The 12,647-nt window shown below is 42.6% G+C and overlaps 1 protein-coding gene across 3 annotated transcripts; it reads left to right on the forward strand.

Moving 5' to 3' along the window:
* The first annotated feature begins 1,438 nt into the window (after positions 1-1,438).
* Positions 1,439-12,647, forward strand: LOC125704693 (P2X purinoceptor 3-like). Of its 3 annotated transcripts, none has more exons than XM_048970632.1 (13): positions 1,439-3,654; positions 3,769-3,891; positions 6,359-6,494; positions 6,908-6,979; positions 8,254-8,314; positions 8,928-9,021; positions 9,191-9,268; positions 9,984-10,125; positions 10,211-10,347; positions 10,892-10,985; positions 11,650-11,715; positions 11,839-11,916; positions 12,069-12,647. In XM_048970632.1, coding segments are annotated over exons 1-13 (1,239 nt in total). In that variant the 5' UTR covers positions 1,439-3,652; the 3' UTR covers positions 12,225-12,647. The 3 variants fall into 3 exon arrangements, with proteins under 3 accessions (XP_048826589.1, XP_048826588.1, XP_048826590.1); XM_048970631.1 differs by having other exon boundaries at positions 1,440-3,658; XM_048970633.1 differs by having other exon boundaries at positions 3,640-3,658; positions 3,769-6,112.

Raw genomic sequence — 12,647 nt, forward strand, 5'->3', positions numbered from 1 at the left:
TTAGTCAGGGAAACTGTTTTGTTAACCAGGCGAATTATATTCTCAGTGCAACGTTTCCCAGTTCAGTAACAATAGATGACTGGGTTCCTCTGTTCTTTTGGGCAGAACATGAAGATATAAGTAGTACTGGATCAAGACCCAGTTCTGTGTTGAGGGAGTGAGAAGGTAAAGCATTTAGAAAATCCAGCCAAATAACTATGTATGTTAAAATGACTGATGAAACAGCAATTAATACAATAAAATGTCCCCTACAAAGTAGGTTTGGTTCCTGTCTGATGTCTTTTTGTGGCCAAGGAAGGAGGCGATATTGTTATTGAGAAAATGATGGATGTAAGATTCTGGTCCAGACTCGGTGACTTGTGTGTCTGCTAATGACTTCCCATACCTCCCCTTACTGAGTGGTTTACTCAGTCCGTCTCCTGATAGAATTATGCGGTGAGAACCACTCTTTGTGACTAATAATGTGTGATCAATGTGAGGTGGATGTTACTTTATTTTGTAAATTTCTTTAATTTTTTCATTCTATCTTTGGGAAAAATTATCATTATATACAATCAACCTGTACTGCAGAAATGGTATGAAGAATATTATTTATTACTTCCAATCAAGCAGTATAACCAGAACCCTATATAACCAGAACCCTATGCCAGTTTATACAAATACAAGTTGAATGAAGTGTCTTGAACGACAACAGTTCTGCACGGCCTACTACCGGGCCTCTTTGATTCTGGTTCGATTGTAGTTGTGTCCCTATCAGGATTCAAGGTAAAACATGGGTTCATACCTGGCTCGCTGTTGTACCTTGATTGGGGTTTCTCTAGGAGACCTTTGGAAAAAAATCCAGACGGCTTCCATTCTGGGGAAAAATAGAAAATGCATAACTGAACCTTCATTGGCTCTTTCACTGAGGTATGACTCTTCCTTGCACCTGTGTGCAAACCTGTGTTAGGAAGTATACAGACGTTAGCGTAGACGCCAGGCTGAGATGTGGGCCAGCCTCATTTGGTCGGAAGAGCTGCTTCCTGTTTGCATCCTCTCTGCTGGATGTGGTTGTAGTACCAAAGAAACGCATCTTTTTGTGAGCCTAACAAGTTAAACCTGCTCGAATCTGGTATCGCTGTAATGAGTTGATTTTTCACAACGTCCCACCGGCTCTAGACCACTTCCGTCCATTTTATTCTTTTTTTCCCTCTTCAACTTCTTTCCAGAAGATTAATGTCTAGATTTAATGGATTTCTAATGGTCTTTTAGTGAGTAAAATCATCCACTTCCCCCACATTCTCTGCCTTTTATGGGAATTCTATTAGAGAGGCTGTTCATCGTATGTCTTAGTGGACCGGTGAACAATTCGGTGATTTTATCTTGTGTAGATGGCATGTTAGTGTCAGACTGCCGAGAAATCAGTGTCTATCCCGGTATTCTTGTTGGCCTGTTGATCTTAAGCATAGTACGTACTAGTGCATAATGTTAGATTGCCAGCACTGTCACTGTGAACTGGGCTGTGTTTGCATGTGAAATTTGCCTAGATATGAACTTCAGTGTTAGATATCCAATGTGGCAAGATCATCGTGACCATCACTCATCACAATGATAATCATCACAATCATAAGTGCGTGTTTGTTTTATATAAACAAACAAAAACTTGTTTATTTACAAACAAGAGGAGGCCATTCGACCCATAAAGCTCGTTTGGGGAAAACTCAACTAATAGTACAGAATCTTATCTAGCTCTGATTTAAAGGAACCCAGGGTTTTTAGCTTCCGCTACACTAACAGGAAGACTATTCCATACTCTGTAGAAAGTGCTTTCTCAAATCCAGTTTAAAATGTTCTCCTGCTAATTTCCACTTATGGCCATGAGTTATAGTATTTAAACTAATATTGAAATAGCCATTTGGCTGAACAGCATCCAGACCTGTTAGAATCTTATATACCGACGGGTGGAATGCATGCTTTCTCTGTTATGCGCATACATCTTCTTTCCTCTCGAAATTCACGGCTAAATTGCTCTCTACATCTAATTAAGTCAGAGTCAAAAGAGCACATAGTTCATATTGCATGAAATGTAGCCGAGTACTTTTGTTGCCTCATTAGACACTATTAGTATTTGGGACAGATAACAGTGTTAGTGCTGTGCACATGGCTGCGGCTGCCTCGAGTCAGTAATGAGTATGTTCTTCAGATCCGTGGGATCCAGCAAGCGACATGTTTTGGTTAGTCGGATGAAGGTAAGAAGTGACAGAGAGGGAAGAGTGACGTGAGGAGAACTGGGGAGGCGGAAGGTTTTTCCTTCATACATTTTGCGTACCAGCTAGAGATATGCAGGATAGTGGGGGTCCGGAGCCTGTCCCAGATACCATGAGCACAAGGCAGGAAATAATCCAGGATGGGGCACCAACCCAACGCAGGGCACCCTCACACACCAGTCACTCACACACCAGTCACTCACACACCAGTCACTCACACACTGGTCACTCACACACCGGTCACTCACACATGCACACCTGCGGACAATTTAGTAATTCCAGTTAGCCTCGGCATGTTTTTGGACTGTGGGGAGAAACCAGAGGAAACCCCACAGCGACACGCGGTGAACATGCAAACTCCACACACGTAGAACCAGAGCAGCGAATGGTACGCCGGCCTAAAGCAACACGAGGCGACCACGCTAAGGATAGTGCTCAGCTCTGAGTGTGTAGGGTTTACATGCTTCCCACCATCCCTGCCTGATCTTCATATGAATGTTCTGGTTTCCTCCCAAAGTTCAAAATGAATCAGTACTGGAAAAGTGCTATAGAAGTTAGCCTTTTATGCAGATATAATATATCACCAGAATTATTATGATTCATAGATAGATAGATAGATAGATAGATAGACTGATGATTGATTGATTGATTACCTGCCCTAAGCATAGTATTGGATAGAACACAGTCTTTCATAGAAGTTCAGCTCATCTATGGATGTTGCTCAGTGTTTTTCAGTTTATGGGATGACAATGCTGCTTAATAAAAGCACTATACAAATTAGATTATTTTAGATTAGATTACGTTAGATTAGATTAGATGATTTGATTTGATAGAATAGAATAGAATAGAATAGAATAGAATAGAATAGAATAGAAAAGAATAGAATACTTCTAGATGCAGCTCTAAAGTGTCTTAGACGTAGTATGAATATTACCTGTTGGGTATCTAATTGGTGCCCTAAAACCACTACAAAAGCTCTTTAAGCTTGGCATCTTAGCATTCCCTATCAACGTCCATTTCAGTCCAGGACAAGGGTGTGCGTGACAGATGAAAAGGAAGCCAGATGAGACAGATAGAGATAGAAAGCTCCAGGGAAGCTGGGGAGGATGACAGAGACAGTCAGAGGGCGGGCTTGGGCGGAGGGTAGGGTCCGGAGAGCTGTGGTTAGACGAGAGAGATAAAGCAGAAGTGGAGCGGAGAATAGAAGCGAGAGCTTTGTTTTCTTTAGACAATTAAAAGACGTACAATAGAGGGAGACCCAGGCAGCACTTATTATTCTCTCTAAGCAAAAGAGAACTGGGTGATTTCAAAGTGATTGTATGGAACCTATTTGTTTTTACCTTTTGTTGTGTGCAGTATATTGACAAGCAGGAGAAGGAGGCATCAATGACGTCCAGTATGCACAGATGCAAGTGAGCGAAGAAGTTGAACCTTTTGCAGTTTGAACCCTCATAAACGGTGAGAGATTGAAGGCTGCAAGGCTGTCAGATTTTTTATCATCGTTTCCCCTCTCTGGCTCCAGGATGCTTGGCTGCGCCTCGAAGTTCTTCACATATGAGACGACAAAATCTGTTGTGGTGAAGAGCTGGACCCTGGGCATCATCAATCGCACCGTTCAGCTTCTTATCATCGTCTACTTTGTTTGGTCAGTACCTCAAGGGAGTGTGTGTGAGTGCATCTAAGGAGGTTTGCCTTGTTTTTCGTACATAGTGGGTAAAATGCCTAATAAATTGTATAACTGAACGATCCTCTGATTGTTTACACAGCTTCTTAATTGCAAATTATCAGAAGAGTTATTATTCATTTTTTAAATCTCTTTATTGGGTTTTTGCGGTGAGACATCCATCGATCCATTCATTTTCCAAACTGCTTATCCTACTGGGTTGTGGTGGGTCCGGAGCCTATCCCGGAAACAACCCAGCATGGGGGGCCAGCCCATCGCAGGGCACACTCACACACCATTCACTCTCACATGCACACCTACGGCCAATTAGTGGAGTACAACATGAAGCGCAATATAATTGCATTAGTCCTAGTCATTTATCACTGATCATGCCCAAATCTATTAAATGCTACAAACCCTTAACTCTGTCCTCCCTCCACTAATACTAACCCCTACCCTTATCACACCCTGAAATATTAAATGGGACGGTGAGTGCGCAAGAACTGAGAAAAGAAAATGAAATCAGATCAATCAATGTAATAAATCAACTAAAAACAAGTTGAAAAAGAAATGAATGAATGAATGAATGAATGAATGAGTGCAGTTGGATTAAAGTACCTATATAACACGGGCATAGATGTGGGTTTTGACTACTGTGGCTTAGATTGCATGACTAGTCCAATTTAATTTTGATAGTCAGAATACCATCTTCTGAGATGTGGTTCCAGGCTTTATGGAAGGGTTTAAGGGAGCCGTTTACATCGTAAAAGGGCATGCCTAGCCTGTATGGAAGAAGAGTGATTCAGCTTAAGAGTGTTGTCCCACCTCTCATCCGCAGTATCACATCCAAGGTCTTTTTTACCATTTTTTTAGAGCAGCAGTGGGCCTAAGATTAATAGAGAGAGAATGAATTCATATATAAGTTGAAAGAAGTGGCTTTTCTGCGGTGATCCAAGGGTGAGAGAGCTGTGGAGCCTGGACTGAGACTGTGAACGGACTGGGCTGAGACTGTGAACGGACTGGGCTGAGACTGTGAACGGACTGGGCTGAGACTGTGAACGGACTGGGCTGAGACTGTGAACGGACTGGGCTGAGACTGTGAACGGACTGGGCTGAGACTGTGAACGGACTGGGCTGAGACTGTGAACGGACTGGGCTGAGACTGTGAACGGACTGGGCTGAGACTGTGAACGGACTGGGCTGAGACTGTGAACGGACTGGGCTGAGACTGTGAAAGGAGGGATATTGTTTTAGTATAAAATGCCTCATTTGGAAAAACAGGGAAGAGGTGTATTTTAGGAAGAATGAATTTATCTGCCAAGTTAGCAAAGGAACGGAAAACATGTTTGTTGCAGAGGGTCTCGATAGTAGTCAGGCTATTTTTGGTCTATAACTGGAAGGCTGAATCAGAAGGAAAAAAATGAAAGAAATCAGTGATTATTTATGATAAGACTGAGAGCCTATGCAGACTGAAACAGGCCCTAAACTGTTTTTAAAACTAATTTTGACGGTGTTCGGCTTCCTTGTCTGTAATTGTTAACGGTAACGCGGAGCCAATGGCTGAGTGGAGTGACAGCTGTGAGAAACCCAGAGGGGGCGGGGGCTCAGGGTCTGGATTATTAATCCATAAGAGTAGTTTGTCGAAGTATAGTAGTGATGGAGGTTAGCCCCCCCCCCCCCCCCCAATATGTGCAGACTTATCGGCCCATATGAATGGATTTACAGGCTGGTTCACAACAATTTTGATCATATTAACTAGACCCTCCAATGGAAGAGGAAGGGACTGACTGTGGGTCAACTTCAGCTCATCTAAGAGGAAACATGACTTGGTTATGAAGAAGCCCCAGGTATCTGAGACCTTCTATGACCTATGACCTATGAAGGAAAGAGAGACTGGAGGAGTTCTTCAGCAAAGTGATTAATGGAAAAAAAGTTTGCTGTTATGAAAGTTTAATTTATATCCTGTGAAATATCCAAGCTGATTTAGGAGATTAAGAACAGCAGAAGAGAGAACGTGAGGTTGGATAATGTACAAGAGGAGGGTCTTCTGTAAGTGAGCGCTTATGACCAACACCAAGCCGGGTGACGGCTTTGAAACGCTCTCCATCGCGATGCCAAACTGCCAGGGGCTCAATGGAAAGGGCGGATAAAAGAGGAGAAAGTAGGCAGCCTCGGCTGGAAAGGGGCACGATGAATGCTACCGGTATGAACCAAACAAATTCATGAAATAAATTTGGAGCTGAAGCCAAATTTTCCAAGAACAATTTAAACAATTGAACATTTTCTGCAGTCTCTTGGCACCTTGCATCCCTTTAAGGAAAAGTCTGGATGAATCCTGCTCACTGGTTATTTTGCCTGATTGAATCAATTGCCCTTGATCCCTCTACTCACTCATTCTTCCGGGTTTCCTTTACCCCATGCGGCATCCTCCACCAAACTACTGTTCTAGCTGGGTATTCCTGCATGAAAAAGCCTACCAGCTACAGGACACAGCCATCGAGTCCTCAGTTACGACGAAGGTGAAAGGCAATGGCATTTATGATGACAAAGTCATGGACATAACGGATTTAATTTCACCCCCAGAGGTCAGTGGCACTGGTGTAAATCCTGTATCCCAATCTACTACAACAACACTTTAAATGTCTTTACGGCAGCGTAAAATTACCCCCCGAGATTTGGGGCTCCCGAGATTTGGAGCCCCCTGTAGGCCACAAAGTCACTAGCATGGTTAGTACACTAAATATTAAATAAGCACATTTTTCATTTAGGATATGCCAAAGAAGTGTGTTCTGCTAACCAGCTAACTAGGTGTGATCATATGACTCTACTCACTAGCTATTTATTTAGTCTTTGAATAAGACCTTGGTGGAGGGGGGGGGGACAATGTGATTTTTTTCAGTGGGGCCCCCAAAACAACAAGGCTCCCCTCTGGTAGTAGCTCTGCTTTAGTGTGTCATGTGCTGGAATGAACCCTTTCTTCTGTGTCTCTGATTAACAGGGCACGTCTGTGTTCTGCATCACCACGAGACTCATCACCACAAAACACCAGTTTCGAGGTTCCTGTCCACATGTACGTTTACCTTAATCTTACTGCCCCTGAGCTGAACTTCAGATTTGATTGACATTCCAAACAGGCTTTTCTGCATGCAAAGCCCATGGAAGTTTTTTGTGCAGTTTTGTGCAGGATAAATCGCACGCTGGTGTTTTGTGTCGGTTCCTGTCATCTTACAGATGCACCTGCTAATCTTTTCCTTCTATCACCATAAGACGAGATCCCTTAATGGTATTTATACTTCATTGCTCAGACTTATGCATTTTGTAAGGAAACTTACAAGCAGACATAATTCTGCGGGCTTGTGCTGTGTTTCTTATAGTGTGTAAAGAAAGCTGTGGGGTCGGCTGTAGGTATATGAGAGGAACTTGTCCAGGAGAACGTGGGCCGTTTTTAACAGCCTGTGGCTTTTAATACAGGAGTTAAAATATATTTACACTCACCCCTACTGAAAAAACAGCTAAAACCCAACTTGTGCTGTTAGCTCGTTATAGCTGGTTTCAGCTGACGGCCTAAGATGGTCATGGATGATCATTTCCCAGCTCTTTCTTCTCTTTAATGGTTTAACTGGGGGGGGGGTCACCAGTTGGTCATGCTGGCGTGGCCAGCCTGTGAAGCTGGTCATGTTGATATGACCAGCTAAACCATCAAACCATCTTATGAAAACATACCTAAAACTGGTCAGCTGTCTTAAATTGGTCAACCAGCCCACAGAGTATAAACCGCAGTGGCCACAATATCGGGGACATCTATAAGTATTAGTTAGAATCCCCTTTTGTTTCAGGGTTGGGAAGACGTGTATGCAGAAAAGCCTTCTTTGCACAATACTGTCATAATGACCTGATTTTTGTGCACTTGAGGCCTTCCTGTCAACTTTAACGAGTCTGATTATTCTTCTGTGACCTCTCTCATTATCAGTGTGTTTTTAGCCCCAGACGTCCAATTCACTGGGTGTTTTTTGTATATCACAACCATTCTCTGTAAACTCTACACATTGTGGTTTGTCTGAAACCACTTCAGCTGGCACCAGTGATCATGCCTTGTTTAATATCACTGAGATCTAACACTTCATTATTTGTAATGCTTAACTGCACAGTATGGATTAGGCTGTTCAGGTTAACAAGGAGGTGTACCTGATATACCAGCCTTTGAGTGTATGGAAACACGTCTGCTGAATCCTGCTTTACGGTTCCTTCATTGTCGTGCCCTCATATTTGATCAATGCATTGTGTTTTTTCATAGATGTTAGTTATGTTGATCCAAGGTTGACCCCAATGTTTGTATGTGTTAAGAGAAAGTATAGCTGCAACAAGACAGAAGACTGCAAGAAATACATGAGTCAATCAGATAATGGTAAGCTAAATCTCTCACAGAATTTAGCTGTTGTTATTTATTCACAGAGTTGGGTAGTTCAGGTCTAGAGAGTAAAAGTCCAGACCGGGATTTTATTTCAACCAACCAGTTGAGTACTCTGTGACTGTGACTCTTTATGCTCAACTGGTTGGTTGAAACAAAATCCCAGTCTGGACTTTTACTCCGTGGACCTGAATTACCCAACTCTGTTTATTCAAAATCACTGTGTCAAATGGGGGGGGGGGGGGGGGGGCAGTGTATGATTCAGAGGGTTAATATGCTGTACTGGGAAGGTTCCCATTTCAAGACCAATCGCTGTTTTACTGCTTGGACCCTGAGCAAAGCCCGTCACCCCTAATTTCTTCAGGCACTGCCTGAACTTGCTTTCTCAAAATGTTGCTTTGGTTAGAAACATTTGCTAAATAAATAAAATGTAAATTCTGATTATTCTAGTACACGTTAGCAGTTTTGTTTCATTGTGTCATCAGTGGGCTCAAACGCAGCACTAGGTTCATGGTCCCCTTACTTCTTTTCTCATTTCTCGTCCTTTTTTCCTATCACACTGATCGCCCCCCCCTCTTATTCTCCCACTGTTTTGTGACCCCTCGCTCAGGCATAATAACCGGCAGGTGTGTGGAATGTAACTCCTCCCATTTCTGCTGTGAGGTGAGGGGCTGGTGTCCTACTGAAGTTTCTGCCATGGACACGTGAGTTTGGTGCAGCCCTCTTCGTTTGTGTCCCATTTTGCTGTCATGCTGCCATATCAGTGACGCCCCCCACTCCCCCCAATAAGCCAGTAACCCCGCTTCGTAGTACAGGCCACAGGTGTCTCTAGACCCCTCCACCTGCCTTTCTTATTGACTCTCTCTGTCGCAGGAGTCCCATAACGGAGGTGGAGAACTTCACCATCTTCATCAAAAATAGCATCCGTTTTCCCACCTTCGACTTCAGCAAGTCAGTCTACGATTGTGATTTATCCTCACTGGGTGTGATTGGCTTTCAGCTAACATGATCTTCATCAGTGAATAGAAAGGGGTTTCTTTCAGTTCCACCTGTAGCAATGTGAAATTGTCAGTTATTAGAGTAAAACAATAACAGTGAACCTTGCAGATTGGTTTAAACCCTTTTCAGAAGCATCATTCATAGCTTAACTCCTACGCACTCCTACAATAATTGTGTTCTGTCACCTGACATGTGCCTTCGGGGTCAATTTGACCCCTGGGTAAGTGTGGCAGTGGTGGTTTCATAGTTAGGGAAGCGTCCTTGTAATTGAAAGATTGCAGGTTTGCATCCCCGACCAGCAAGGCACCACTGAGGTATCCTGCCCAAGGTACCATCCCCAAGCACTGCTCCCCGGGTGCTGAATTAGCTGCCCCCTGCTATGTCACAACGTCGCATATGCACAGGACATGTTTCGTTGTTGCGCACTGTGTGCTGTGGTGAGTCAACAATGACCACTGATCACTTAATTCTAGAGTTAAATGGACGTTAGTGACCCCGTGCCAGTGGTGCTTAGCTTGTCTCTGCATGATCACAGTAATGTGGACACTGCGCATGATCACAGTGATGTGGACACTGCGCATGATCACAGTAATGTGGACACTGCGCATGAATCCTTTGACATGTTGAGGGATGTTTTTGACCTCCCAGTGTTCTTCTTCACTCTCAGGGGTAATTTTTTGACAAACATCACTGCGAAACACATACAGACATGTAAATTTGACATGCAAGACAACATCTACTGCCCAATTTTTAAGGTGAGGGACGTCCTCCATTACGCCAATCAGAACTTCTCGGCGATCGCCCAGGATGTGAGTAACGCTGCCTATCATACACATTTCATTCTTTCATCTCAATAGCTATGGACTCCGCCTGTATGTACACTTTTGCCCACAGGGTGGCGTGATTGGGATAAAGATTGGTTGGCTGTGTGATTTGGATTGGTCAGAGGAGCACTGTAACCCCACCTACACCTTCAATCGCCTTGATGCGCTGTCACAACGAAACAACATCTCCAAGGGTTACAACTTCAGGTAGCATTCTGCCTGACCTCTGAGTCATGCATCATCTTCTACAGTCATGCGTCATCCTCATCTTAGACAACTCAGCACTTGCATGCTGCAGCCTTCTTGCCCCATTGCGACTTAAATCTAAAAGCTTTGACTCTCTAAACTAGAATTTTGCCATCTTGTTATTTTGCCTTCCTCTGCCGCCCCCTGGAGGATGGGCTCCCCCTTTGGGTCTGGTCCCTCCAAAGGTTTCTTCCTTCTTGGGCATTATCCTTCCCACTGATGTCTCTGGCTTGCTCTCTGGAGGGGTTTTGGGCAGGGAATATGTCAAGTGATTTGAGACAATGTAACATTCTGAGAATGCCCTATACAAAAAAAAAAAATAATAATTGAAAACTACAGAGAATATGGATATTGGCTAGTAGGTTTAAATGTGAACATTCAATTGTCACTTCAATTGTCAAATCAATTCACTGTGTTAAAAGTAAAAAAAAAAAGTGTTTTAAATTTGACATTAGCCTTTTTCACAGATGCCATGCTTTCAGACTTATCTCTTGTGACCTCACAGGTATGCCAAGTATTACACAAATGAGAATGGAACGGAATATCGCACACTATTCAAGGTCTTTGCCATTAGATTTGATGTGCTGGTCTATGGTCAGGTAAATGAACCATGTTTTCCAGTTATAACTTGTGAAGTATTATATGAAGAAAACTCGTTGTACAGTAAAAGCTCATGTATCCGGCGTTCAAGTAACCGGCATGCTTATGTAAGTGGCACAATTAAACCATCGGTATAAAAAAATGAAATCCATAGTAATAAGTAACAAGGCAATTATATTACAGTTCACACTAAACAAACAGAAAATAACAACAAAAATTAAACCAAAGAAAAGCATTGTGCAATGCAAATGTCAGCTCCTGCACGTGCGTATACAGTGATGCACGCAAATGAAACATTTCACACCAAAGATAATGCCAAACGTCTTGAATTTTGTTTGGTTATTTATGTTTAACGATAGGGCTGTGCAGGGGTTAAGTTTGTTGGTCCCCACCATTATATGAATACAAAGGTGTGTGTGTGTGTGTCTGTATGTGTGTGTATGTGTATAAAAGGATTAAGGTAAATATAATAAACTTGTTATGCAGTGCAGGGTTTTTCAAGAGTAACATTCAACTCTCCAGAAAACTGAACTGGCTGACAATGCCTTGGTCCCAACATTGCCAGATATATTAGATCTCACTGTATCTGAGTGCATGGAGTATGAGTGAGTACTTTTATTGTACTTTAATTATATTTTGTATGTTTCTTGGTTTGCTGACCAGGCTGGGAAGTTTAATTTGATTCCAGCACTCATCAATTTTGTGGCAGCCTTTACCTCAGTTGGACTGGTATGAATTTCGGTTTTACCGACCTTATATACAAACACATCACGCACACAGACACAGTCCTGCTGTTGTTTTTATTTATTTTACCCATTACGCCTGATAAGCTGCTCTTCTGATTGTCCCTAGGGCACGGTTCTCTGTGACATCATTTTGCTGCACTTTCTGAAGGGATCGGATCAGTACAAAGCCAAGAAATTTGAACAGGTAGCTGAATAGTTCATTGGCTCTGTCCGTATTAGAGGTGATTTCACTGTTTCCCCTGATTTACTTTCCAGCTGAATCAACAGTCTCTTTTCCCATTCACTCCTCACTGCCCCCCCCCCCCCCCCCAACCATTTCACCGTCTGTGTGTCCAGGTGACAGCGATTACGAACACGTCATGCATCGCCAAGACCAATGATGGGTATCAAGGCAGTTGCCAACTGCTTTCAGTTAAGCATAAAGAAAGGGGAGATGTCATTGAATTTCGCAGTGAGCAAGGCAGTCAATTAACAAAGACTCTCAAGAAATAAGAGAAGGTTTCAGGTCATGTTTTTCTAGCACTGCATCTTGCAAATAAGTCAACTGTCCGTAAATATTTTGATCATTTTGGAAAGTTAATGTATCACTGTAACTTTGCATGATGGGAGCCATAGTGTCTCTGCTAAACTACTAAATTCAGACCCATAATGATACTGTTTCATACTGCAGGGATGAGAGATCTGTGTTATTTTATTTTTCTTTCTATGATTTAATTTACAATTTTTTAGTTTTCATTAAAATATAATTGTTGAGTATGACTCTCATGACTGAAACCAGGATAAGTGGCTGGAAAATGTGTGGATGGATGGATGGATGGATGGATGGATGGATGGATGGATATTGGGTAGGATGAAACTTCGTCTTATTGTGTATAAAGTATACTGGGAAATTTTTAAATAAACTGTTTTCTTCTG

The sequence above is a fragment of the Brienomyrus brachyistius genome, chromosome 12 (assembly GCF_023856365.1).
Source record: "Brienomyrus brachyistius isolate T26 chromosome 12, BBRACH_0.4, whole genome shotgun sequence".
Lineage (NCBI taxonomy): Eukaryota > Metazoa > Chordata > Actinopteri > Osteoglossiformes > Mormyridae > Brienomyrus > Brienomyrus brachyistius.

Excerpts from the sequence above, each read along its gene's own strand:
- LOC125704693 (XM_048970631.1), top strand. The coding sequence starts at position 3,633 with ATGACGTCCAGTATGCACAGATGCAA. Across the intron at positions 10,986-11,649 it reads ATGTGCTGGTCTATGGTCAG|GCTGGGAAGTTTAATTTGAT; the intron begins GTAAATGAACCA and ends TTTGCTGACCAG. Across the intron at positions 11,716-11,838 it reads CCTTTACCTCAGTTGGACTG|GGCACGGTTCTCTGTGACAT; the intron begins GTATGAATTTCG and ends GATTGTCCCTAG.